The sequence below is a fragment of the Pseudocercospora fijiensis genome (genome assembly GCF_000340215.1).
Source record: "Pseudocercospora fijiensis CIRAD86 unplaced genomic scaffold MYCFIscaffold_1, whole genome shotgun sequence".
Taxonomy (NCBI): domain Eukaryota; kingdom Fungi; phylum Ascomycota; class Dothideomycetes; order Mycosphaerellales; family Mycosphaerellaceae; genus Pseudocercospora; species Pseudocercospora fijiensis.
The window spans coordinates 9,603,656-9,628,219 of NW_006921532.1; the positions used below are offsets into that span (position 1 = coordinate 9,603,656).

The 24,564-nt window shown below is 53.0% G+C and overlaps 9 protein-coding genes across 9 annotated transcripts; 5 read left to right on the forward strand and 4 right to left on the reverse strand.

Moving 5' to 3' along the window:
- Positions 1-48: 48 nt before the first annotated feature.
- Positions 49-1,273, reverse strand: MYCFIDRAFT_26808 (uncharacterized protein; the record flags this gene model as incomplete). Its single annotated transcript, XM_007921589.1, is given in 6 exon segments — positions 49-259; positions 271-439; positions 495-743; positions 797-982; positions 1,038-1,089; positions 1,145-1,273. 6 exon segments carry the CDS (start codon positions 1,271-1,273, stop codon positions 49-51), a joined length of 996 nt encoding a protein of 331 aa, XP_007919780.1.
- MYCFIDRAFT_55728 (uncharacterized protein) lies at positions 1,260-2,986 on the reverse strand (the record flags this gene model as incomplete). The annotated part of the gene is made up of 3 exons (XM_007921988.1): positions 1,260-2,123; positions 2,177-2,315; positions 2,450-2,986. 3 exons carry the CDS (start codon positions 2,984-2,986, stop codon positions 1,732-1,734), a joined length of 1,068 nt encoding a protein of 355 aa, XP_007920179.1. The 3' UTR covers positions 1,260-1,731.
- A 589-nt stretch (positions 2,987-3,575) lies between these two features.
- MYCFIDRAFT_210046 (uncharacterized protein) lies at positions 3,576-4,777 on the forward strand. The gene is made up of 2 exons (XM_007923791.1): positions 3,576-3,634; positions 3,778-4,777. Exon 2 carries the CDS (start codon positions 3,818-3,820, stop codon positions 4,604-4,606), a length of 789 nt encoding a protein of 262 aa, XP_007921982.1. The 5' UTR covers positions 3,576-3,634; positions 3,778-3,817; the 3' UTR covers positions 4,607-4,777.
- Positions 4,778-5,159: 382 nt separating this feature from the next.
- Positions 5,160-7,118, forward strand: MYCFIDRAFT_26387 (uncharacterized protein; the record flags this gene model as incomplete). The annotated part of the gene is made up of 6 exons (XM_007921559.1): positions 5,160-5,293; positions 5,356-5,452; positions 5,527-5,772; positions 5,833-5,931; positions 5,994-6,684; positions 6,754-7,118. The coding sequence occupies 6 exons, from the start codon at positions 5,160-5,162 to the stop codon at positions 7,116-7,118; spliced, it is 1,632 nt and encodes a 543-aa protein (XP_007919750.1).
- Positions 7,119-8,765: 1,647 nt separating this feature from the next.
- MYCFIDRAFT_18060 (uncharacterized protein) lies at positions 8,766-9,362 on the forward strand (the record flags this gene model as incomplete). The annotated part of the gene is made up of 1 exon (XM_007921468.1): positions 8,766-9,362. A coding segment is annotated over one exon (597 nt), but the record flags the coding sequence as incomplete, so codon positions are not given.
- Positions 9,363-11,341: 1,979 nt separating this feature from the next.
- MYCFIDRAFT_126382 (uncharacterized protein) lies at positions 11,342-16,051 on the forward strand (the record flags this gene model as incomplete). The annotated part of the gene is made up of 2 exons (XM_007923792.1): positions 11,342-15,575; positions 15,648-16,051. The coding sequence occupies 2 exons, from the start codon at positions 11,342-11,344 to the stop codon at positions 16,049-16,051; spliced, it is 4,638 nt and encodes a 1,545-aa protein (XP_007921983.1).
- A 244-nt stretch (positions 16,052-16,295) lies between these two features.
- MYCFIDRAFT_170774 (uncharacterized protein) lies at positions 16,296-16,679 on the reverse strand (the record flags this gene model as incomplete). Its single annotated transcript, XM_007923793.1, has 3 exons — positions 16,296-16,316; positions 16,346-16,522; positions 16,560-16,679. 3 exons carry the CDS (start codon positions 16,677-16,679, stop codon positions 16,296-16,298), a joined length of 318 nt encoding a protein of 105 aa, XP_007921984.1.
- A 33-nt stretch (positions 16,680-16,712) lies between these two features.
- MYCFIDRAFT_170775 (uncharacterized protein) lies at positions 16,713-18,778 on the forward strand (the record flags this gene model as incomplete). Its single annotated transcript, XM_007923794.1, has 14 exons — positions 16,713-16,808; positions 16,838-16,916; positions 16,954-17,050; positions 17,082-17,120; positions 17,147-17,222; positions 17,274-17,330; positions 17,355-17,466; positions 17,495-17,703; positions 17,758-18,136; positions 18,175-18,242; positions 18,273-18,290; positions 18,336-18,376; positions 18,411-18,532; positions 18,579-18,778. 14 exons carry the CDS (start codon positions 16,713-16,715, stop codon positions 18,776-18,778), a joined length of 1,593 nt encoding a protein of 530 aa, XP_007921985.1.
- On the reverse strand, positions 18,697-23,382 carry MYCFIDRAFT_104310 (uncharacterized protein; the record flags this gene model as incomplete). Its single annotated transcript, XM_007923795.2, has 3 exons — positions 18,697-19,065; positions 19,129-22,209; positions 22,402-23,382. Coding segments are annotated over 3 exons (4,431 nt in total), but the record flags the coding sequence as incomplete, so codon positions are not given.
- Between the last annotated feature and the right edge of the window lie 1,182 nt (positions 23,383-24,564).

Consider the following 24,564-nt stretch of genomic DNA (forward strand, 5'->3'; position numbering starts at 1 on the left):
TCACTGGTTTCAATGTTGGTTTCACACTTGGCCAGGATCATGTGTCCCTCAGCTTTCCAACTTCGATGCGATCTTCTTGGCAATTTCGTCAAACGATTTTGCTTGCGGCGTGTCCGGATTAGCCACCATTGTCGGCTTGCCCGCATCTGCATTGGCACATATGTCCGGGTGAAGCGGAATATCGCCCAAGAATGGTATACCGATCTCATTGCACTTCTTCTTCGCGCCTGCTTGCGTCAGCAAGGTCGGAGGAAATAAGCTTGGAAATACATACCGTCTAGTCCAAATATGTCATGCTTGTGATCACAATTGGTGCAAACAAAGGAGCTCATGTTCTGAATCATGCCAAAGATTGGCACATTCACCTTCTTGAACAAATCTATGCCTCTGACTGCGTCTCGCAGGGCGAGGTCCTGTGGCGTTGAAACGATGGCAGCGCCTATAGCCTACTTCAGCTGTCGTCACCTTCGAAGGACTCTTCGCATCCAGCTTACCCGTAAGCTCAACACTCTGTGTGATGGTGAGTTGAACGTCGCCAGTTCCTGGTGGGAGATCCATTACAAGAACATCCAAATTCGGCCATGAGACTTCAAAGAGCAGCTGATTCATCGCTTTTTGGACCATCAGGCCCCTCCAAGCCACGGGGCTATCTTGAGGCACAAGGAAGCCCATCGACATGGCTTTCAGCCCATATGCCGTCAAAGGTACCAGTCGATTATTCCTGTCCAGTTCCGGCTCGTACCCTTCCAGCTGCATCTCGTAAGGAAGAAATTCAATGCAACAAGTTTTGACGGACCTACGTTCAACAAAGTTGGGATGCTCGGTCCATAAATGTCCGTGTCCAAGATGCCAGTGTGCAGTCCCTGCTGTGCCATGGCTAATGCAAGGTTCACAGAGATGGTGCTCTTGCCGACTCCGCCTTTCGCGCTGCTGACGGCAATTATGTTCTTGACGTTCGAGATTTTGCGCTTCTCCGGCAGACCTGTTGTATGGAATGGTTAGATTAGAAATTCGAACAGCCAAACTCGCCAACCTACCTCGTTTCATTCGCGCAGCCAGATTTGGCGGCGTACCAGAGCGCGGAAGTCCCTGCCAGTATCGTTAACTAATGCCATGCCCGAAGAGTTGCTTGGACAATTCATACCAGGGGATTCTCGTGGCCTGCAGTAAGTCGGGTCGATGTGGAGAGACATCGGACTTGAGAGCAAATTTCGATGCATTGCGACCTCAGCGATACAGGTAGCCTGAGAATCTGAGATGAAATCGATAACATTGTTGTAACAAGATGAAATCTAGAGGTGTTGCTGAAGAACATGCAGCTGCGGAACGAGCCGAATACGAGATCGACGACATCACCAGTCCTTGACTCCTTGCCGAACTTCATTCATTTCATGCCCATCCTTGGCAGCATTGAAGGCGCTCCGTCCCAGCCTAGAGACCATCGATTCCACGAGTGTGCATATGGTGTATCACAAGCGTCGGTCTATGACCGGCTCCAAGCTCCTGCCTGAGATTTCGCACACATTGTCACGAGAGCTGGCTGACAGCAAATTCACAGTGGCCTTACACAGCACCTCTTCCGCTGCGCACTTTCCAAATCGAGCCAGCGCAGAACAAGCCTCGTCTTTGGCCTTTCCATACTTATTTTCTGTGACGATGTCGATGTTTGACCGACTCCGGATGCATGCCAAGAGTCATAAGGCCGTACTTCGAAGACACTTTCCCGGGCTCTCAATCAGCCCGTCCGACTTCCTCAGTGAATCCTCGCTCCCAAGCCTCTTTACCTCGCGACGGACGCCAGCCCAACCTTCGGGCGACATTGCTCTCGGTACGCGAGTTGCTGCTTAAGCCTAATTCAACAAGCTGCTGATCACCTCCTGGTACGAACCATTGAGTCAATAAGCGAGCGCCTTCTTCGATATCAACCGATTTGACCTCCTTGGTCTTGATTCTGCCCGCATCGTATGCCGCATCGGCCACGCCCTGAGCGAGCTCTAACCACGAATGCCGACCATTACCGGAGAAGATGATACCTTTGGTGCCAAAGGGAATCTGTGCAGCGTTTCCTTCCAGTATCATCAAGGTGATCAGCTTATACAGTTCGGCCAAGTCCTCGACGTGAACTGAACAGCTAAGTCAATTACAACCATTCACCGTCCAAATAGCGGGTACTAACCATTGTCCCAGACACCTTCACCAGAACCAACAACTGCAGCCTGGCCATGTTCCAAGGCAGCTTTCACATACATAGGTACTTGAATGCTCTTCGTGTTGAACATGCCAGTACCTATGCCATATATCGTAGGACTCATGATCTGAGGCGTGCGTCAGCACATATTGACAAGAGCAACGGAACGATAGTATTTTTCGGCAAAGCCGGACATGTCAAGAGATGGTCTCACTAGTTGAAGACACTGGATGGCTTAGGCTGTGAATTATCGAAACTTACGACCAGGGTTTTGACGGCTGTCGCGATGCCGGCATCAATTACGCCGAGCTCACTCGTCCTCTGTCCGTACGGATCGGCAGCATTTCGCTCCTTCTCATAGCTGTAAATATCGTCCTTGGCATCGTCGAAGACGCGATCTTCTACCAATGTCTTGGTGACTGGACGATCAGCCAAATTGGACGTTCCCGATGTGTGAATGAGGTAAACTTCTTTGCCAGTCTCCTCCTTGCGCTTCGCAAGCCCATGCACTAGAGCCGCAGCGCTTTGAGGATGATAACCCAGAGTGGTGTTGATGACGATGTCATGCTGGCTCGCAACTTCTATTGTGCGCTCTATGTCGTCCAGGTCTTTGTAGAGCTCAGGTTTTATCCGGTCTCCATACGCGGCTTTCAGCTCAGCAACACGATTCTCTCCCCTCACCAGGCAAGTGATTGTCGCGCTCTTCAGTAGCGGTTCGTTGGAAGCGAGCAAGAGTGCGAGGATACTGCCCCCAATGTAACCCGTGGCACCAGTGAGCAAGATTTGTGGCGTAGACATGATGGAGACGAGAATGGCGCAGTGCGGAAGCAAGAGGCAACTCAGGTCGTCCTAATGGCTAGTCTGCAATGATTTACATATACCACTTCTTGCCATGGCAAATTGTTATTTGGATCCGAAAGATGAGCAATCGTAGCACGGAGATTACCGGATTTTGGCAGTGCTGCATCCTTCGGTGCTACCGCAGACAACAAGTTCTGACTGATGCACCCTAGGGCCAAGCCTGTTGTTACTTTGCCGAAGCTGCTTATCAAGCAAGCAATTCGATAGCCCACGAGCAGCATGTGAGGCCGTCGGAAACACTCGACAAGCGAGACCAGGCTGTGCACCGGTTTGAAGCGCCCAAGCGCCCCGGGTTGCCTGAGGCCTTGACCGCGGGGGGGGAGGACGGCATGCTTGCAGGATATACTGCTCTTTGGAGATGAGATGGCCAATACCACTTTCAGTGTCGGCGGTTCCGATATACGAAGATTCGGCTGACTTTGACTTTGGCCTCGCCACACTCTCATGCACGACATCGACATCCGAGGCGTGACCGACCGCGTTCCTCTTCAATAATGAATGTACGTCACAGTCGAAGTGGGCTAGCGTGCCCTCATGCGACCAGGCGACGACCTGACCGTGATGGGAGCCTTCAGCAGGTCACCGGTGCGTGCGCTGACCACTAACTTCACCGTACCAGACACATCACCTGCCACTTTGCCTCCGCTCGTTCTCGTTCTTCTCTTCCTATCCATTCCCTCGCGTGCCACCGCTCTCACCCCTACTCACTAATAGCACGCGCTTCACAGACTCCACCGATATCGAAGTGTCCCATTCAACCCAGCCATCATGGCTGCCGCAGAATACTTCAACCCAAATGGTGGAGGCCAGCATCATCCTCCACCACCATCGGGCCCTCACAATGCACCTCAGAACCTGGGAGTGAATCCTCCATATCCCATGAGTGATGCGCCTCCACCATACTCTGTATTTGCCCAGCAAAGACCGCATTCGCAACCGCCTCCTCAGCACCGACCGCAAGCGCCAGACGACATATATCGACCAGCACCGCCACCAGCGAACGGATATCTACATGACAACAAGGACCCGAGATCGTCGCAAGGAGGGCTACACAACATGTATAGACCATCAGATTTTAGCAGCGGATCGTATAGTACGTTGCAACAGCCACAATCGTATCAGCAACCATACCAGCAGTCGCAGCCTGGCTATCCATTCCCAAATGGCGCTCCAGCCATGCCACACGTCTACGGCGACGGTGGACGTAAGCCCTCTTCGACGCCAGGCCACGCGCCATCAGCGTCTCCGTACAGAGAACGGTCAAGATCAAGAAGCAGAAGCCGAAGTCGGCATAGAAAACACCATCGACCACCAACACAACGAAAGAAGTCCTCCGGCGTGAACACCTTCCTGGGCGCTGGAGGAGGGGCTTTAATAGGCGACGCCATCTTTCCCGGTCTAGGAACTTTGGGCGGGGCGCTTTTCGGTGGAGCGATGGGGCACGAGTATGGCAAGAAGCGCACCCAGAGCAATCCGAGTCGAACAGCAAGACATCGATCGTACAGCAACGATTCCGAATACTATGGAGATGACAAGAGAAGGGGACGGAAGTATTGAGCGCAATCGCTGGCAGGGCCGTGATACTTGTCGGGATGAATCACCGAGATGATACCACGCGCTGGTCGTAATTTTGGTATCTTGTCTGCACCTTTAGCGAGTTGTCTTACGAGCACCATGATGTAATGAATGTAGTCAATCGAAGTTTCGAATGAACATGTTATCAAATAGGTATCTGATGAAGATGGACGTTGGTTCTTGTTTCGTGGGCATACGGGACTGTATTTCTTCCGGTGGAACTTCAGTCCCTTTCCCATTCATCAACCCACCTTCAGATTCGCAATCGACGTGCTTGCTAGCTAGCTACTGATTTTAGTGCCGCTCATGACCTCTGGATCGTCTTGCCCTACCCTACCCTACCCCTCTCGTAGCTCACCCGAGGGCAGGGCAGGGCAGGGCACGATCTTCCATTCCAAGAAGACCTTCAAGCTCTTTTAACATATATAGCAGCAAATCTATATAAAAGTTCTACAGAAGAGATACATCCTCTCCCCAGTACTTTTTGCTTTCATCCCAAATCTTTTTGTTGTTTCTTCCCCCATTCATCATCATCATGACTTCTCCCGAATCCTTTGACGCCGTCATCGTGGGAGCGGGTTTCGGAGGCATCTATATGCTTTATCGATTGCGGAATTTGGGATTGAAATGTCTGGTGGTTGATCAGGCTGGGGATGTAGGAGGGACGTGGTATGGATACTACTGAAAGTTTTTTTTGGGGGGGAGGGCATGGGATGTTGATTTGTAAACAGGTATTGGAATCTTTACCCTGGTGCGATGTCGGATACGGAAAGCTATGTTTATCGATATAGCTGGGATAAGGAGGATTTGGAGAGTTATCCATGGTTTGTTTGTCTGTCAGAGAGAGATTTTGGGTGATTGGTGAGGGAGTTGCTGACTTGGATGAGAAATATAGGCCGGAGCATTATGTTAAGCAGCCTGAGGTGTTGAAGTATCTTAATCATGTTACGGATAAGTATGGGCTTCGGAAGGATATGCGGTTTAATACGCAAATGCTGGGTGCGGATTGGGATGATGGTCGTAAGGGTTGGAATATCGAGCTGAGTGGTGGATCGAAGGTCCATGCTCGTTACCTGGTGACTTGCTTAGGACTTTTGTCGAAGCAGAATATTCCGGATATACCTGGTCTCAGCAATTTCCAAGGCGACGTGCGTACGATTCGCCGTTTTGATTGTTGGATCTGGTGACTGATTATTCTTTGATTTCAGGTACACCATACTGCGAAGTGGCCGAAAGACTTTGCACTAGAAGGCAAGAGGGTGGGTGTTATTGGAAATGGATCGACCGGAGTGCAAGTTATCACAGAGGTACGTCTCCACAGATTCCAGACAGGTGGGAATTCGTGCTCTAACGCCAGATGTCAACGCAGATTGGCAGCCAGGCCAAGTCCTTGCTGTCGTTCCAGCGCCATCCGCAGTACAGCGTCCCTTCAGGCGACAAGAAAGTCACGCCTGAGTATCGAGAGTGGGTAAACAGCAATTACGACCAGATCTGGAACACAGTCAGGAACTCCATCACCGCGTTCGGATTTGAAGAAAGTAGGATCTCGTACAATGATGTCGATGAGGCCGAACGCCAGCGGATCTTTCAAGAAAACTGGGACCGCGGCAATGGCTTTCGTTTCATGTTTGGCACTTTCAATGATATAACGAGCAATCCCGAGGCCAACGAGGGTGCTTGCGAGTTCATTCGTTCAAAGATTGACGAGATTGTGAACGATCCCGTCAAGGCCAAGAAGTTGAAGCCTTACGATGTCTATGCTCGACGGCCGCTTTGCGATGGTAATGCTTCCAACAACCAGAAGTATTTTGAGCAATTTAATCGTGAAAATGTCGACATTGTCGACCTGAAGGAGAATCCAATCAAGCAAGTTGAAGCCAAGGGCATTCGAACGGAGGATGGGGTCCTTCACGAATTAGACGTGATAATTCTGGCGACAGGATTTGACGCAGTGGAGGGTAACTACCAGAGGATGACGATGCGAGGGAGGAACGGAATCTCACTCGCAGAGCTCTGGAAGGACGGGCCGACTTCGAACTTGGGCATGTTTGTTCCCGACAGTAAGGCAACTCGAAGCAGATGTGTTCCATTGATATAAGTGCTTGCTAACGTTCTCGCTTTCTCGCCAGTGCCAAACTTCGGGATGGTGAACGGGCCCAAAGGTCCATTCACGAATCAGCCGCCGGCAATTGAGAGCGAGGTTGACTTCATTGCCGAGAGCATCGAGAGAGCTGAAAATTCTGGGGTACGGGTGGTGGAGACGACGTACGAGGGCGAACAGCAGTGGGCCAAGTTGTGCGAAGAGTTGGCCGCGCGCAGTCTGTTTTGGAAGGCCGCTGAGAACTGGATCTTCGGTGCGAACATTCCGGGCAAGAGAAGATGCCTGAGATTCTACTTCGGAGGCATGAGCGGATACATCGCAGAACTGCAGAGGTGCGTTGCGAACGGATATGCTGGATTCGTGCCATTCACGCAGCCGCAGGTAGAAGGCTGAACGTGAACTGTAGAATATCGTGCAGTGATGATGATTTGCACGTGAAGATGTTCACTGTATGGTGCGGTGGCGTGTCATGCAGTGTAATACGGTACACACTGATACAGGAGACAATAATCTGCTTGGAGAGTCGCGGCCCGGCCCGGCCCGGCATGATGCCGAGAGCAATTTAGTTCTAGCGCAGCGAAGTCATCCCGATCGGCTCCAAGCTCCGCTCCGCTCCTCCATCGAAGCCGGCGCACTCGCAATCGTCACGATAAGTACGATCAACGCCAGCAAATCATCCTGACCGACATTATTATCTATCATTCTGCCGGGTGAGCAAATCAGGCCTTGTAGGGCCTTGTAGGGACCAATCCTTTGTCGCTTGCTCCCACTGCGAGACTCTCCTCTCCCCCCCCTCGCAGCAACGAACCTTTCCCGGGGAGGTCAGGCAGCTCATCGCGTCACGCACGAGCTTCTGACTGCTGCTGTCCTGCTGTCCTGCTGGCCTCCCACCGTTGACAGCGGCCATAGTCCCTCCCTTCCCTCTGGAAGCACTCGCTGCTGCTGCCCATCTCTGCACCACGCGTCTTGCTCAGTCTGTAGCGCGTGTGCCTTGTCTCCAGCACCAGCCAGCTGGACCGCGCGTGTGCTTGCAGCTTGGTGCCTCAGTGACGACCATGGCCTCTTCTACCTAGGCCGCCCAGTCATCTGCGAGACCGTCTCAAGGCATTGCCTACTCTCCAGAGCAGTCTACACACGTGCCGCTATTGGGAAGGCCGCGTTATCATGGAGCAGCCCGGTAGTCCATCCAGGTCTACAACCACTTCGTCGTAACAGCAACCCGATTATCCCACTCTGCTGTGGCAGACGGGCAGAGCCACATCCTACACTCTTGCCGCACTGCTGCCTGCAGTCACAAGCCATGCATCAGCACCCGAGACCATCGCCTCGCAGCGCTTCTGCTGCGAGCAATCCCTCCACCAATCCAGAGCGAACCAATAACTCGAGAGATCGACCGCCCCAACGAACGCGATCAAGTGTCGACCTCGCATCCTACACCGAGAAGACTGCGGTGGACGACACCGCAGACAGCACGCGTACTGAAGCTCCGTCTGGAAGCTTGGACAGAGAGACAACCAAACTGAACCAAATAATACAGGTAGGAGTCGGACAAGGCGCCGGGATATCCAGAAAGGTCATCGTGCTGATCTTGGTACACAGCATTTTCATTCGAAAGCAGCATTGACCATTTGCTCCTCACGAGCGAACCTGCCTCAGGTGGTCAACAAGCACAAGGAGATCAAGCAGAACAGATGGGTAAGTAAAGGTCTCCCTGGTGTATGGGGACAGCATTCATGAAAAACGTTCATTCCCGTGGAGCGATGAACATATCAATTGTCGTTTCATCCTGGCCTTGTACCGAATTGCAATAATGCTGCTGCACACAATGTCGCACAGAAGAACAATGCAAGCTTACCTGGACTTGGATGATCTTCCACCGAGCATAGCCTTCTGTCTTGTCTTTCCGTGCCACTTGTGCGCACGTGTAGCTTCCTCTGCTAACTCGAATGTTAGTTCAATGTAGTCCTCGATGACACAGACGTCCTTGTCGATGATCTGCAACCTTGGAGAAGAACCGATTTGTCAGAAAAGCGACCACCGCCACTTGTGATTGAGGTGTATGTCGACACATCCCATCTGACGCAGAGTCAGACATTGATCATTGTGGATGAGTTTGGGAAACGTTGGGACGTAGCACATGCCCTTGGGTCCTCGGCCGATTCCAGTCCACGTACGAACAGAAATGGCGGAAGGCTTTGCGAAGTTATCCTGGAACGATGGACAGTGGAGCTCGGCGACTTGGCAAACCATACCACATCAGAACTGAATGATGCGCTCCCGAACGTGTATAAAAAAGGTGTCGTGCTTTTCAGGTCTCTGTATAGCTTCGCACGTCTGCTGCCAGCATGGAAGTTTTATCGCAAGCTTACCAGGCAGCCGGGCAGCCACCAAGCCTTGAGACTGAGGTTCAGAATTAAGCAGGGCCATGACCTGTCGTATGCTCAGCCGGACTCTTTGTACTCGCCACTGTGTCGGGCTGAGCACGACTCTGATGCCACTGTCGAACGCTATCGAGTCCCTCCGCTACTCTGCCGGTCAGGACCACTCGCCGTCTCTGTCGAATACCGCACGAACTGCGAATTCAATGTTGCTGACTCCGAAGCACTGCTGAGTTCTCGCTTCCTGGGCCTGGACGAAGGAATCCCGACGATGCCAGCAGGTCGGTCATTGCCCGGTGCTCGCAGCGAACAGGCGCGTGTGCAGCTCAGTGGCTTGGCTGTCGGAGCCACTGAACAGAGAGCTCGCGTGGGCGCATACGGAAGTCTCGGCACTTTCCATGCGTCCGGAAAACGCGCATCGCCGGTGACTGAGCTGAAGCAACGGGTCATGGACGATGACAGGAATGACACGGATCGCACAAGAGCAATCCGAGATGTGGAGGCTGGAAGGTCGACGCCGTCTAGTTTGGTGAAGAACCCGCCATTCAAAGCCGGCTCGCTGGCATCCTCTCCCAGACCGTCGCCATCACCGAGCACGTCTCTGGGCCGAGCAGAGTCCCTATCGTCCAGACTCGGGACATCCTCTGGCAGGCGCGTATCATTGAACACGCTACCACAGCAGGCTCTCCGCGCGCCTTCAATCCCGAGCGAGACGGCCATCGCTTCCTCCGGCTCTTCATCACCGAAACCAGCGCCGGTGCACCGGTACAGCAGCAGCTTCGCTAACCGTAACAGACGCTTTACTACACAAGGAAGCAAGGCTGGCGAAAGCAATGTCAGCTCCGGCCGCGCCAGCCACTCGTCCAAGGACCGCTCTGGCCAGCTTAACGAAGGTACACCGGGCAGCTCTGGGAGTGCTCAAACCGACGAAATGGACATTGCCTCCTTCATTTCGCAGGTGGAAAGTGCTAAGGACCTTCCGAGCTTCCACTCGCGGCCTGTGTCGCGTGACAATACCATCAACTTGGCGAAATATAGTGGCAAGATCAGCGGACAGGCACAGCTGGATGACGCTATGAGTTCCTCCTCTCTCCTACAAACATCTGGAACACCACCGAGTCGACGTCTGTCGAACGTTCCCGGCCTATCCACATCCTCCTCGCCGTCTCGCGCGCTTGCGCATGCACCCTATGTTCGCTCACGTCTCTCGACACACAGCATTGCCGAGGAGGTGACAGGCGCCTCCGGAGCTTCTGGCGGCTCAGACAGTCCACAGATTCACGAAGAGGACGAGGATGAAGAGGACGAAGAGCCATTCATCTTCCCTCAAGACAACATCTAATAAGCATTCGATGTTCTTCAGTCCAGCCCGGTGGGTGTGTTTTGATAAGTGTCCCGTTTAGCAAGGCGTTTGACTCGACTATTATTGGCATGGTATGCTTGGGCAGCATAACCAGAAGGCGTTGCAGGACTGAAACGAGTGCATCACAGTGGAGATAGATGCATGCAGCATCAGGTAAGGGATAGAGGACATGTCATGTTATGCTGCGATTTGCATGGAGGACCTTCAGGTTGTAAGTACTAAGCGGCAATTGTATAAGCCGTGGTGGTTAGATGCCAAATCAGAATGGACAATTGCATCGGCGAGCTGCAGCTGCTTGTTGCCATGGCCTCTTCTTTCTGCAGTACGTCGGACTTTGCTGCGATCGGGCACATGGTAGCCATCTTGCGATTCTCGGAAGAAGATGTTGTATTGCTTGTGAAAGTGCCCGAGCTCATACAATGGCTGTGTTCGTCGCACATGGCCATGGGATTGGACGTGAGTGAAGGGCCAAAGCATCCCGAGGCCCCTCTTATTGGATCGGTGACGGTGACGGCATGCTACAAAGGCCGCGCATCCACAACGAGGACACGAACATCCAAGCAACGGCTTCAGGGACTCATTGCTTGCACGTAGTCCAGTCACACTCGATCACCTTGTCTGCATCGAACACACAATCCACAAAGCCGATATCGACTCACGAACGCCACACGAAGACGCGACGACTGACACATCGCATCCTAGCCATAATCACTCCTCCGCACGAGCGACTACGCAACGAACGAAGCACCGATCACCGCACGAAGACTCTTCCCGCGCTTCGTATCGCACCTTAAACAAGCCGTGACTCGTCGCAGTCACAGCGGGTGCAGTACAAAGTCTCCGGGAACTCCTCCCCGGCGCCCATCCTGCGGCCTATGAGCAGCCATCTGTGGAAATTCTTCTATGAAGATGACTTCGCGTCATTCGAGAGGTTCTTGGAGGGCGCGGCTCACAATGCCAGACCTCAGGTGCCAAGAGCGGCGCAACAGCATGGAATCGGGCCTCTCATAGGCAGTCCGGAGCATGGTCTCTCTCCGAGCCTTGCGACAAGAAATCGTAGAGTTCCGACACCCAAATCGCCAGCTGGCGGCGCCGTGGCTCTGAGCAAGGCTGATATAAACCACCGGGATGCGCTTGGACGGACACTGCTGCATCATGCGGCATCTTCTGCATCGGAAAGTGCTCTCGCCTTCGCAACGGCTCTCATAGACCACCCTTACATTGACCTCTACTCGCAAGATCTTGAAAATGGGTGGACTGCTTTGCACCGCGCCTTCTACTTTGGAAACATTACAATAGCTAGGCTGATTTTGGAGCGCGATGCGGGATCTGCATTTGGCAGGACTGGTCATCAGGTCAATCAGCTTGTCAAGGTCAAGGACAGAGAAGGACTTGGTCCGCTAGACCTGTATGCAGCCACCATCCGGGATAGGACCTTGCGGCCTGTGTCGAGGCCTAGGCCCGGATCGGATGCCAGTGACGATGATCACGCCATAGGCGACAGTGGAGATGGCGATGCTTCCGATGAGCCATCCAAAATATCCTTCGAGGAAGTCAATGGCAGTGATTTGTTCTCCTTTGGCTCCGGCAAAAACTCAAATCTTGGCCTGGGAGATCAGGACGATCGCCAGTTTCCCGAACGTATCAATCTGCGGCGCCCAGAGCATCTCCTGCGCCGATTCTTTGAGGACCATCTGCGCGAGCACGAGCTCAAATGGTCGTCGCATAATCCAGCATACATACCTAGGGCAGCAAACACGCCTGGCATGTGGATCGAAGATATCCCATGGGTAGTCCGCTCGAGGCCTATTGTGATACAGGATGTCTTTATGTCCAAGCTGCATACTGCGGTGCTGACCACCGATGGTGTCTCGAACATGTACATATGTGGCCATGGCCAAGGTGGTCGTCTTGGCACAGGCGACGAGCGCACTCGATTCCACTTTGTCTGTGTAGAGGGCGGCGGTCTTGCTGGCAAGCGTGTTGCTACTGTGGCCTTGGGCCAAAACCACACATTGGCGCTTACTGACGATGGAGACTGCTACTCATGGGGTCAGAATGGCTTTGGCCAGCTTGGCTACAGCCTTCCGAAATTACCGAGCGAAGACGAGGCCATCAGTGTTCTTCCGCGACAGATCTTCGGGCCTCTGAAAAGAGAGACAGTGACTGGAGTTGCAGCTTCAAGAATCCATTCAGTGGCGCATACTTCGACCTCGCTTTTCACATTCGGCAAGAATGAGGGACAATTGGGAATTGTGGATTCTGATGCTCGCTCTCTCGAGATGCAGACCACGCCTCGGAAGGTGGCTGCATCATTATTCGCAGCGCCAATAGCAGCCGCTTGTGCCATCGATCGGGCTACCATATGTCTATTAGACAATAACGATGTCTGGGTTTTCGCAAATTATGGCTATGCCAAGATAGCCTTTCCTCTGGATGGGTTCTCAAACTATTTCCTCAAGCAGAGCTTCCTGGTCACCAATTATGATTCTGCGCCAAACAGGATTACGAAAATCACGGCTGAAGGGGACAACATTTGTGCTGTGTCAAGCCGTGGCGAGGTCTTTACGTTATCAATAGGTCAACGCGTGGACAACCAGGCGAGCGGATCCACAAGCAATCCTGGGAAGATTCGCAGTGCCATTGGCCAGCCACAACGGATCTGGTCTCCAAAAAAGAACAACATGGCCGCTCGCGACGTGGCACTTGACACCGATGGCAGCATCATCCTCTCCACAGCCGAGGGAAGCGTCTGGAAACGAAGCAAGCGCGCCAGTCCGAAGGATACCACCGCTTTAGGCACTGCGTATAAGCCTAAGGACTACAAATTCTCACGCGTCCCTGGACTTACCCGCATTCTTGCAGTACGTGCCTCGGGACACGGCGCCTATTCTGCTATCCGCCATGACTGTGATGTCCTCAAAACGCAAGTCATCGTTGAGGATGCGACTCTGTGGAATGACATGTTCTCTCTGCTATCATTACGAGGCCTAGCCAGGGATGACAGCGATAGCGACGACATGCGACCCCGATTCTGGCAAAGCAATAAGAAGCCCAGTGAGTTGTCTTCAATGAAGAAAGCCATTATTGGAAGTGTGGATATCGATGTTCAACTGGCTGCGTTACTGGAAACACAAAAGGATGTGATTGACGATACCAAATGTGACGCATTCCTTGCGACTACCTCGTCAGAGCTCAAGATTCCCGTCCACCGATTTCTCCTGACGGCCAGAAGCCGCATTCTCAGACGTGGATTCCGAGATCTCTGCGAAACAACCACTTTTACCGTGGAAGACTTACTGAGATCGGAACTCGACATCCATGGCAAGCTCGTGGTCACGTTTCAGGGCGTGGACATCCTGACAGTTGTTGACCTTGCCTTGTATCTCTACACAGATTCACTTGTGGATTTCTGGAACTTCGTCAGAAGTGCACCGAGAATGGCATACTCCTATCGCCAAGTGCGCGCGGAGTTGATGAGGATTGCGTCCAAGCTTGAGCTGTCACTACTGGAACCTGCTGTGAGACAGATGGTTGAGCCGCGACCTGGTCTCGATAAGGATCTTGAGGTAGCCTTCCTGGATCCCGCATTCTTTCACGATGGCGATATACTTGTCCAGCTTGAGGATGACGAAATCAGAGTACATAGCGCTCTAGTCTGCGCTCGTTGTCCATTCTTCCATGGTCTTTTCATGGGACGCGCGGGTGGCAGATGGCTTGCTGGGCGCTCAAATGCTGAGCACGTCAACGTGGACCTCAAACATGTGAGCTCCAGCACGTTCAAGTTGGTCCTGCGTCACATCTACTGCGATACTGGCGCTGAACTCTTCGACGACGTCGTCAGCCCATCTGTTGATGACTTCCTGGATACCGTAACCGATGTGATGAGTTGTGCGAACGAGCTCATGCTGGACAGATTATCGCAAATTTCGCAACAGGTCATCGGACATTACGTCCATGCTCGAAATGTGTGCGGCCTTCTCAATGCCATAGCTCCGTGCTCCGTGCATGAGTTCAAAGACGCAGCCTTGGACTACATTTGTCTCAATCTTGAAGCTATGTTGCAAGGCCATCATCTGAATGAGCTGGATCCGGACCTGCTAGAGGAGCTTGACGAAGTCATTCGAGCGAATCAACTGGCATCCATGCCCTTCGCTAAAAGTGGCAGAGCGGAGCTGCTGCTTCACGAACGAAACCCAGAGCTCGCTGCAGCAATGGATGCCAGCCGGCGCAGAAAGATTGACACAGTCACGCTCCGCTCAAAGTTCCAGGACATGGCCATTTTTGCGCCAGGTTCTTTCGGCGAAGAGATCTCAACATCGCCGACGCAGTCGAAGAACCGTCGACGTTCCTCGCAGGTTGTCAGGCATGAAGTTGAGCATGAACAGCCATCGCTCAAGGCGAAGCCATCGTCGAAAGACATGATGTTTGAGATGGATGAGGAGTTTGCATCATCCGCAAGGTCACCGCAAACTTCGCCTTCGATCAGAGCCAGGAATGGTGTCCAAGCGCTAGGTACCAGCTTGCAAGATGAAGAGTCATGGTTCGACAACAGGGGTAAAGCACTCCCTTCGCCCAAACTCGCCCCGCAGGTAGCAGTATCGGGATCAGTCACTCCCAGAACACCCAAGTCCCCAGAGATCGCGGGTAAGGCACATGTCGTTGATCCTTCGAAGCCGTGGAGCTTGACGCCGCTGTCGTCCAAGTCAGCCATGAAAGATATCATGGCACAAGCGGCCACGACTCGAACCTCTTCGTTGACTTCTGGCCTAGCCAATGCTTCGAAACAGCTCACCCAAGACGTACCTAAACCGTTCAACTTACCTGCGCCAAAGATGAGTCAGAAAGATCGCAAGAGGATGATGCATTCTCAACAGCAAGGCCAAGTTGAGTCGCTGACATTATCTGGCGGCACTGGGTCGTCACCAAAGCCTTTCTCGTGGCAAACAGTCTCGGCACAGAAGCGACCTGGATTGAAGGACGTTCTTCAAAGCGAGGCATCTGCAGCGGACTCAAAACGCGCCGCCTCACGCTCACCAAGCGCACCTCAGTTGACCATGCGACAAACGGTGGCAAACCCCAAACCTTCAAAGTCAACGATGAGTACAAGTACCACGCCAGGAGGAGATGGCCTGGGTGCGAAGCCAATTTCGCCGTCGGCTGGATCGCTGCCTGGGAAAGGCAAGCAGCAGGCCAACAGCGCTGCTCAGTCTCCTTCTCAGCCCGTCCCACGTTCAGTCCGACATCAACCAATTGAGGAGGCTGATTGGGGCCTCAGCATGTCGGAGATCGTGGCTCAGCAGCAACTCGAGAAAGACATTATCAAGGAAGCCGTCGCGCCCCGAGATCTTCAAGACATTCAAGCTGAGCAAGAGTTCCAAGAGTGGTGGAACAAAGAGAGCGCTAGGGTGCAAGAGGCCGAACAACGCGCGGCAGCTGCAGCTGCGAGAGCCTCTAAGAAGAATAGAGGTCGAGGTGGTCATTCTCGTGGCAAAGGCAAGAAAGCTGGCCCGGCTGATGGAAACGTGAAACCGGCTGACTCTAAAGCACAAGCTGAAGCTGCGCAGCCTGCGCGACAGCAGTAATAATAAGTAATGACGTCCTGCTCCAGATGGCAAGCTGCCGTCTTCGTGATACTGCACAATCAATGTAGAAATGATAGATACACCAGACGTATATGATGGCTCACGCCATGTCACATCGAAGCCGCCTCATGCGTCGCAGCGGAACTCCACTCATTCTGAACCACTCACTCATTCTGAACCACTCATTCTGAACAACTCATTCCGAACAACTCATTCGGAACATATTGAGGCCTTCGGAAAATAGCTACGGCCTTGGGTCAGGCCGCTGCAGGTGTCGCCAAGCACGGAAGTCACTGTGCTGTCATCCAAATGTCCGGACCGAAGACCAGGATGCCCTGTCACGAGTCTTTCGCTTGAACATACACTGACGGTCTTGCTTGCGCAGAACGGCACTGCAGAGACAATTGCCCGCAGTTGCAGATTCTGAAACTCATTCCTCGGTACTCGTGTTCTACGGACAGTCATCGTCGACTATGTCAACAACCGACCAAACCTGAGTATAAGCGACTAGCAAATCGCAGTACCACCAAACTGCCCGCCGTTGTCCATAAAGTTCGCATCTTGGATGCACGGCTCTGCCACTGCTGGGAAAGAATATGTGTATGGAGGCCATGCCATGCCATGCCATATCAAGTTGCGATACGCGTGTGTCAGAATTGGTATGAAGCCTGCCTGCATGATCTGTTGGAGCCGAGCGACATTCTCTGCCAAGGCTCTGAAACAGACACGGCTCATACCTCCAGAGAAGCAGATCGAAGTGGTTCTTCAACAACGCGACTCCTTCAGCGGACAAACCGACTTGCGCGTCACCGGACACATATCTTGAAGTCCGAAGACCATGGGTTGGAGATCCGAAGACGCTGTAGTCACATAAGAACCCGTCCAGCATGAGTTCGAGGAAGGATATATTGGATTCTTCATTCTTTCTGCTCGACGTCTCACTCACCGCCGAAACAAACAGTCGCAGGCCAAAGTGAGATCTTCTGCTTCTCACACATCGTCTGATTGTCCGCGGCAGTCCCCCCCATAGCCACGATGCTCAACTCTCGACTCTTGCTTGGAGCAGCAAGTCTTCTCGTGCACGTTGCTGCCCAGTCGCGAGTTGAAGACATCGACATTCCACAGCAATGCCGCTCAACGTGTCAGCCATTACTTGATCAATCAAGAGTACGTGACCTACCTCTTTTGACCACTCAATCGATAAACTAACTGTTTGATGAAGAACTGCGATGATCAATACAGCCAAGCCGACAACAATGACTCTGTAGACCAGAACTACGTCAATTGCATTTGCAGCGCACAGAATGCCGCCAACTACATCCCACAATGCAACAGCTGCATCCTACAAGACCCCAACTATCTCAACAGCAACAATAACCATGCATTCAACAATCATGGTTACAATGGTAAGCATCGTCACATCCCGTCTAGCATCATGTGAAGCGCCTTCTGATCCTCTCCCTCCAGAAGTCCTGCAATGGACGCAAACCTGTAACTTCCAGAACGGCGGCATCGTTGGCGGCAACTTCTACCCAACGCCAACGTACAACGGCTACGTCAATCCAACGGGCGTCTACGGCGATGGAGGAAATGGCTACGAATTGGTCTACACCACCATATTCGACCAAAACGGCGACCCCCAAGTACTACGGGTCCCAAAATCAACATCCTCTTACAAACATCGCTAACCCTGATTTTTTTCCCAGGTCGTTCAAACCCCCGTGCCCACCGGCGGAGCATACTACTACCCCGGCGACTACGGCTACATGACCTCCTATGACCAGTACGGCAACCCCCAGGTCATCCAAACCGGAGGCGGAGGAGAAGGGAATTACTATCCCGGCAACGTCATCGGAGGAAACTACGGAAACCCCATCTCCGTCTCCTACACCACAACCACCGAAACCGATCAATTCGGCAACAGACAGACATTCGTACGCATTTCCAACCATCCCTTCCAGACCCTTTCGCTGACTTTTTTTTTTTCCTTTCAGGTCACTCCAGTGAGTACGTACTATGCGAGTTTGACGACGAGTTGGAGTACGACGCGGTCGACGGATGCGTTTGGACATACGCAGACGTATAGTGTTCCTTATGTGAGTTTTACGGGGGGTGCGGCGCAGGCGGTTGCGACTGCTCGGGCGGCTGTTGTTGGGGCTGGGGCGGGGCTTTTGATGGCTGCTTTGGCTTTGTAGGTGAGAGGGAGGAAGGTGATGACTAGGATGTTGATGTGATGGTCGTGGTTGGTTTCTTATTAGCATGGTGGTGGTGGTGGTGGCGCGAGGTAGTAGGACTTAAGTGCTTGTTGATTGTAATGGATGATGCGTCACTAATAGCAGTAGACAGGCAGGCTGGCAAGAAACACAGATGAAAATGGGGAAAGTCAAAGTGGCATACGAAACAAAAAATGGCGAACCACAATCAACATGCTACAATTTTCTCTTACGAGAATATCAAGAGATCGCCTCCGGCACGTACGCCGTTTGGTATCCAATATATATCTACAATGCAGTCGCGCCGCCATGAGATCAACATGATCGCTTGCCGTCTGGTTACGTTGTGCCCGTGATCATCAATCAATGCAATAATGTTCGTCCACCGCAAGAAGTGAAATTCCGCACCGCCCTCTCTCGCCCGCTAATTCGTCATCTCCTGAACCCAGCCTGGATCTCTGACTTTGAAAAGTCGATTATGACATCTTTCTCTCCCTCCTGGTTCGGCGGGTAGACATCTCTGACTAAAGTCTCTGTACGCTCTAGCACTCTTTCATAGTTCCTCTCACACTCTTTGCATACAAAGTTGACCAGTCCTCGTGAGATCTGCTCTTCATCTGCATCACCGAAATGTTTCTCGATTCGTTTCCGTAATGTGTCGATGCCGCGCCGTACTTCCTTGCTATCATATTGCGCCATGACTGTGCGCAGGGCTTTGCGAGAGTAAGTCGGGCGCGAAGATAGTGACGCTGGGTTGCCAGGGTTGGAGGATAAGATTGATTCAGCAGATTCGAGGAAATCCTGTGGCAAACAGTGTTAGCGTAATGTGTCGCTCCATATTTTTTTGAGCGAAGCAATACTTACGAGAAGCTTTCCGAGAGGCCTTCGAATGACTCTGCCAACGTAGGCCTCCAGAGCTTCCGCTCTTTCCAGAAGCGCTCGTCCCTTCCATTCTGCAAGCACGCCATCGCGTCCGCCATCGTCAACTTCTTCGATGTAGTGGTTCATATTTTCGATGAGAAGGATGTGATAGTTGAGCATCTCCTTGTCCTCGGGATCGTCCGCGCCAGGAATCTGTTTCTGCCCTGCCACGTTACCACCTGGTGCTGTCGGGCTTTCCTTTGCGATGACTTTGAGACTATCAAACATCGTCCGGTTAAGCTTTTCGTACGCCGAGTCAAGTGTGATGCGAATGTCCATAACACAAGCTGCAGGACCATCATAATCGTTGCCTGCCACGGCAGCAAAGACATTCTCGACCGCAGCTGCAAAATGAGGGAAGATCTTCATAAACTGGATGACGCCTTTCCGCTTCTTGATCTTGACTTTGGTGTCTTCGATGGCGCGAATCTGTTCCTCGACGAATTTGGCGAATCTAACCTTCAAGCTATCTTGAAGTTGATCGATAAGCTGAAGTAGATAGTCCTGGCTGCTCTCTTGCAAGTAAAAGTAATGCCTACAGAGGCTTGCCATGATGCCAACACCCTGGATCGGGTCTTCCGACATAGCCCAGTCCTGCATGGCTTTCATTTCTGGGAAGAAGAAGTCGAAGATTTTATTCATGGCTCCCGTCACATGTTGAGCCATCTCACGATCGGGCTCTACAGGTTTGCGATCGGATAGATTGGTACCCCGTCTGGCTGAGGGAGGTGCAGATTGCACAGCATCGATGAAGTCAGTGGTTTCCATTGAGTTGGCATGGAAGAGGTCGACAACGAAGTTTTGTTCACGGCTGACAAGTGGCGCCATCTCGTTAAGAGCCTCTGCAAACGCCTGCGAACGCATTATGGCACCGGGCTGCCTGTGCTCTAATGCGTTGTGCTTGTCACTAGTCGTACCACGCAGCGTCTTGGCTAGTGTCATTGATCGTTTCACGGTGAGTTTCCTTGCAGTAGATGTGAGTCCGCCAGCAGCTGGATCTTCCTTCTCCTGCGCGGTGAAGAGAACTTCAGGTTCATCACCTGTGCTTGCGCGGGCGGCTCGCTTCCAGTTTTGAACGTTTTCCTTAAACGCATCCTTGTACAAAGGATTGGCACGCGTCTGGTACATGCGCATCAAAGTGGTCCAAGCGGGAGTGTTGAGCTCCTTCGCGAACAAAAAGAGCGGGCTGTACATCCAAAGACTATTTCGCACCTCAGAGAAAGCTTCTGGTTGCAGTTTAGCTAAGCCAGTGCCGCCTCCCTGTCGTAGCACGCGTCCTTTGATACTGTTCATAGATGTCATGAATCTAGAATCCAAGAACTGTAGCAGACGCTGACAGAAATCGTGCAGCTCTCGATCGTACACGAGCTTCTTTTCGCGAAGAGCAACCATGGCCGAAGTATCGTTGTCGCCGACTCCAGAGCTGGACTTTGGTCGATTTTGTCCTCTCGAGCGCATTGTCGGGTCCATTGTGAGCAAAGCTTGATATAGTCTGACGAGGCTTTTCTCAACCTCTTCAAGGCCACTGGCGTCTGAAAGGTTGCCGTATCGTAGAGGCTCCATGACACGCCGATCAAGAGACATCGTGTCCACCAGACTTTGTAGCTCGGACTGCAGTAGCTTTTGATTGGCAGACTGCACCTGTAGACCTTGTGACTGTGCCTCGATGAACGCAATGTCTTCATTGAGGGAGCTCAGCTCGACATGATATAGGGTCAAAAGACCTTCCAGCTCATCGCATTCGGCGATTGCCTTGTCGAGTAGTCCTTCCACTTGAGCCACTCTTTCTTCTCGTGCAGCATCTGTGTGAGACAACCACGAGCCAGCTTCTACTCGTCCTTGCTCCCGCCGAAGATCTACCTCCAAGGCCGCCAGTTGCTTTGGCTGCAAGATATTGTCGTTCCAGCCAAAATCAGTCAACATCATCTCAAATTCCAAGCCTTTGCCTTCGAGCAAGGTGCGATCAATGCCTAGCGCGGCCAGGTACTTCTCTTGCTGGGCACTTCTTCGTTTGATTTTGACTTGTGCTTGTCGCACCTGCCTTTGCTCAAGCCTTTCCTCCTCGTCAGTTGGCTGATCAGGTGTGGGGCGGAGTTGCGACGGTCCGTCGAAAAGCTCTACACTTCGGCGCACATCTTCTGGAGGCGGTATTTGCGTTTGTTCTGGCGACTGCGGCGAGGAGATCTCAACAACCGGAGGCTCAGGTTTTGGCGACTCCAGCTTCGGTCGTTCAGGCGTTGAGACAGCAAGACTGTCGGTCGGCGTTGCGTCCACTGGAGTCATCGGCGGCTCATCTTGTTTGCGCAGCTGTGGTCTTGGGACCACACCAGTAATCCCATCCGGTTCGCCATCTCGCTCTGCTTTCGCTTTGAGAATCTTCTCTGCGGCGCCTCCAGGCCTAGGCTTAAAGGCATTGGCAGCAGTGGCCGCCTTCTTGAGCCGATCAGCGATCGCTCTCTTCTTGAACATCGGACCCAGGCCCGGGCGGAATTGCTCTTCTTCTTGTTTTTCTTCATCGGGCGTGCCAGGCAGGGTTGAAGCGGGAGAGGGCTGCAACAAGGCAGGAGTGAATGCGCCAGGTATGCTGCGCTCTGTCTCTAACTTATTCGAGACTTGCAGTGGCTTGACCTCAGGAGGCTCGTCGATTTTGGGGCTGTCAGTTCTGTCCAATGCCGCTTCTGGTGTGGCAGCTTTCAATGGCGCTGGGCGGAGGTCAGAATCGCCATCTCGAGGTTCTATTTGTCCTCGTCTCCTCATCTTTTCAGGTGTGGCAAGGCCCTGAGGCTGTGCAGTAGGCTGCGATGGAGCTTCAGCCGCCTTAGGTTCAGGTCCCCAAAAGGACGTCAGAGCTCCAATAGTGGCAGCGTCACCTAGATCAATACCTGCTGACGACTCGCTTGTTGCTGTGGCAGGCTCTGTAGGTGGCTTAGGCGCGCCGTTTTGTCCTTGATGTTTGTAAGAGGTTGTTTCGATTGGAGGCAATCGCGATTGCGACGGTGGGCTCTTGGTTTGCTCGGGTTCTGCCTGATGATTCATATGGCGTTGGCGAGCAGACTGGAACAGATCCGGACCATTTGCTGGCACGGTATCATTCGGTTTCCTTTGATCATAGGTGCCATCGCCGGAGGTCTGAAAGCCTCTCCCAGGACTCTGCGGTCTCAATGTTGTCGCTCCCGTCTCATTGCTCGACGTCGGGGCCAGAGCGGGACTATCTACTCTTCTAGGAGAAGGAGGAGGCTGCCCAATTGGTCTGCCATCTCTGTGTACTGCCGAAGGCGACCGCAACCCATTCTGTGCGGGTGAAGTGCCAGGCCGGAAATCTGATCGTCCATCTCTGCTAGCAACACGCATCTGTTCAGTGCTAGCGAACGGACGCGGCTCTCGCAGAGCCGGCGGAGGTGCAAAACGGGCAGGAGAACCAGACGGGTGTCTATTGGAAGGTCCACTGTCTGGTCTCTGGTCACTGACGCTTGGCGGAGGACCTGGGCTCCCTCTATAGCGACTGCCATCTCGACTTTGCTCTCTTTGAGCAAATGGGGGTTGAAGCGGTTCTGGGGGCTGCGTGCCGCTCGGTATTCGTCCGCCTGTAGGCCCAATTTGCTGTGAACCGGGAGGGCTTGTAGTAGTTGGGAAGCCGCCGCCCAAGATCTGATTCTTCTCTCGCTCATCAAAGCCTTTGAGCTCCGGTACCTGGCCCTTGGTGTATTTCCTATAGATCTTGACTGCGCTGGCGATGAAGAAGTCCTTCTCCTTGCTCGTTCCAGCTTGCCAATAGTACGGCTTCGAGATGGTCACAACGAAACCGGTCGAGCCAGCCCACGCGCGGTGATTCGCCTCTTTCTCGCTTTGCGGCGGCGAGGGCGGATTCGCAAAGGACTCAATGCAGGACATCTCCTCCATGTTCCACGTCTTGCCAATGCTGAAGCTGCCATTGTTGTTCTCACGCGCCTTGTGCATGCGGACTCTACCCGTCGACCGCACGGCAATGATTATGAGACGCGGTTTCCTATTCTCGGACGAGCTCTCGGGCGGCGGCGGCGCAGAGGGATACTGGGCATCCTCCTGTATGCGAATATGGGTGATGTAGCTTTCGGCGAGCTGTCCGTTCTGGTCGAGCTTGGAGAAGCACGACTCAATGATGCGCCGCTTCTCGTCGTCGAAGCGCTCGGCGCGGGACATGTTGGACGAGGGCGCGCCTGGTGAAGAAGGCGGCTGGTTCTGATTGTGACTGCTACTGCCACTGCTTTGGTGGCCGTGCAGCTGCGGCGTGGCGAGTCGCGAAGTAGAGTTCATGGAGCCTCCGGGCACTTGAGTCTGAGCTTGACCAGGGCGAGGATAGCCGTTCATGTTTCCATTTGGCGGCCGCGACATGGCCACGCTTCACCACCAACGCCTCGACCACCACACATGCGCTTCACACTGGACTTTCCCGACTGGCGTGGCACTCAATGCGGACGCGCTGGAGCATGTGTACAGCGCGCGGAGTCGATGCGATGGGGATCAATGCTGCCTGCGCAGTGGTGGTGAGGCTCGGAGGATGAGGTATGGCGCTGAGATGCTACGTCGCGGCGCTCCTTTCGAGCTTGCGATTTGATGTGACCCGACGCGCTGCTGATCCTTCCAGATCCCTTTAATAACTCATCCACCTGCGGTCGTCTGTCCAGCAACACTCTGCAACAATAATGCCGTCCTCATGGCGTGTCTGACATTAAGCAGGCATGGCCATGGGTCCGGTCCGGCAAGCGGCTTTCCCGGAGGAACCACCACTGCGGGTTCGCTCGCTGCAGAGAAGCACCACAACCACGATCTGGTCGAGAGACGATCAGTGATAATGAACAGAGACATGAAGAACAACCAAGACGCTTCCTTCGATCGAGTCTAAACATTTGTCTGCTGCTCGTGGCCGTATACGACTACACGTGATCTATCTCGTTGCGATCTATTCATCTTCCGCAGCATTGCTGTATGACAGGACACTATTCATCACTAATGATCATGACCATGACGCATCATGCGTCCCTCGGTCCCTCACGTACCAGTCGGAGTCGATCCTCAGCATTGCGAAATCCTTGAGTGGTATTAGCAGAAGGCTCTTGCTTGATCAAGAGCAATTCGTATCTGACTGATATTGGGGAGATTTGCACACTGACTACTTTGGAGCAAACCAAGATTCGCTGTTGCACTTGCGCATCCTTGATTCAGGTACCGCTGCTCGCTCTCGGAGGTCTCTACTGGTGGGGAAGACGCTGGACCAAATGTAGATTCAAAACTTCCAATGAGTGCTTTGGCAGTGAATGTTCCGGTTCGAATGCCGCATTCCTTCGATGGTAGATAGTTCAGAAGTTGCTGTTTAGAGCCAGCAGTTCGACGAGACCGACG

Bases quoted from the DNA above. Each gene is read 5' to 3' on its own strand.
- MYCFIDRAFT_210046 (XM_007923791.1), top strand. From the start codon at position 3,818: ATGGCTGCCGCAGAATACTTCAACCCAAATGGTGGAGGCCAGCATCAT.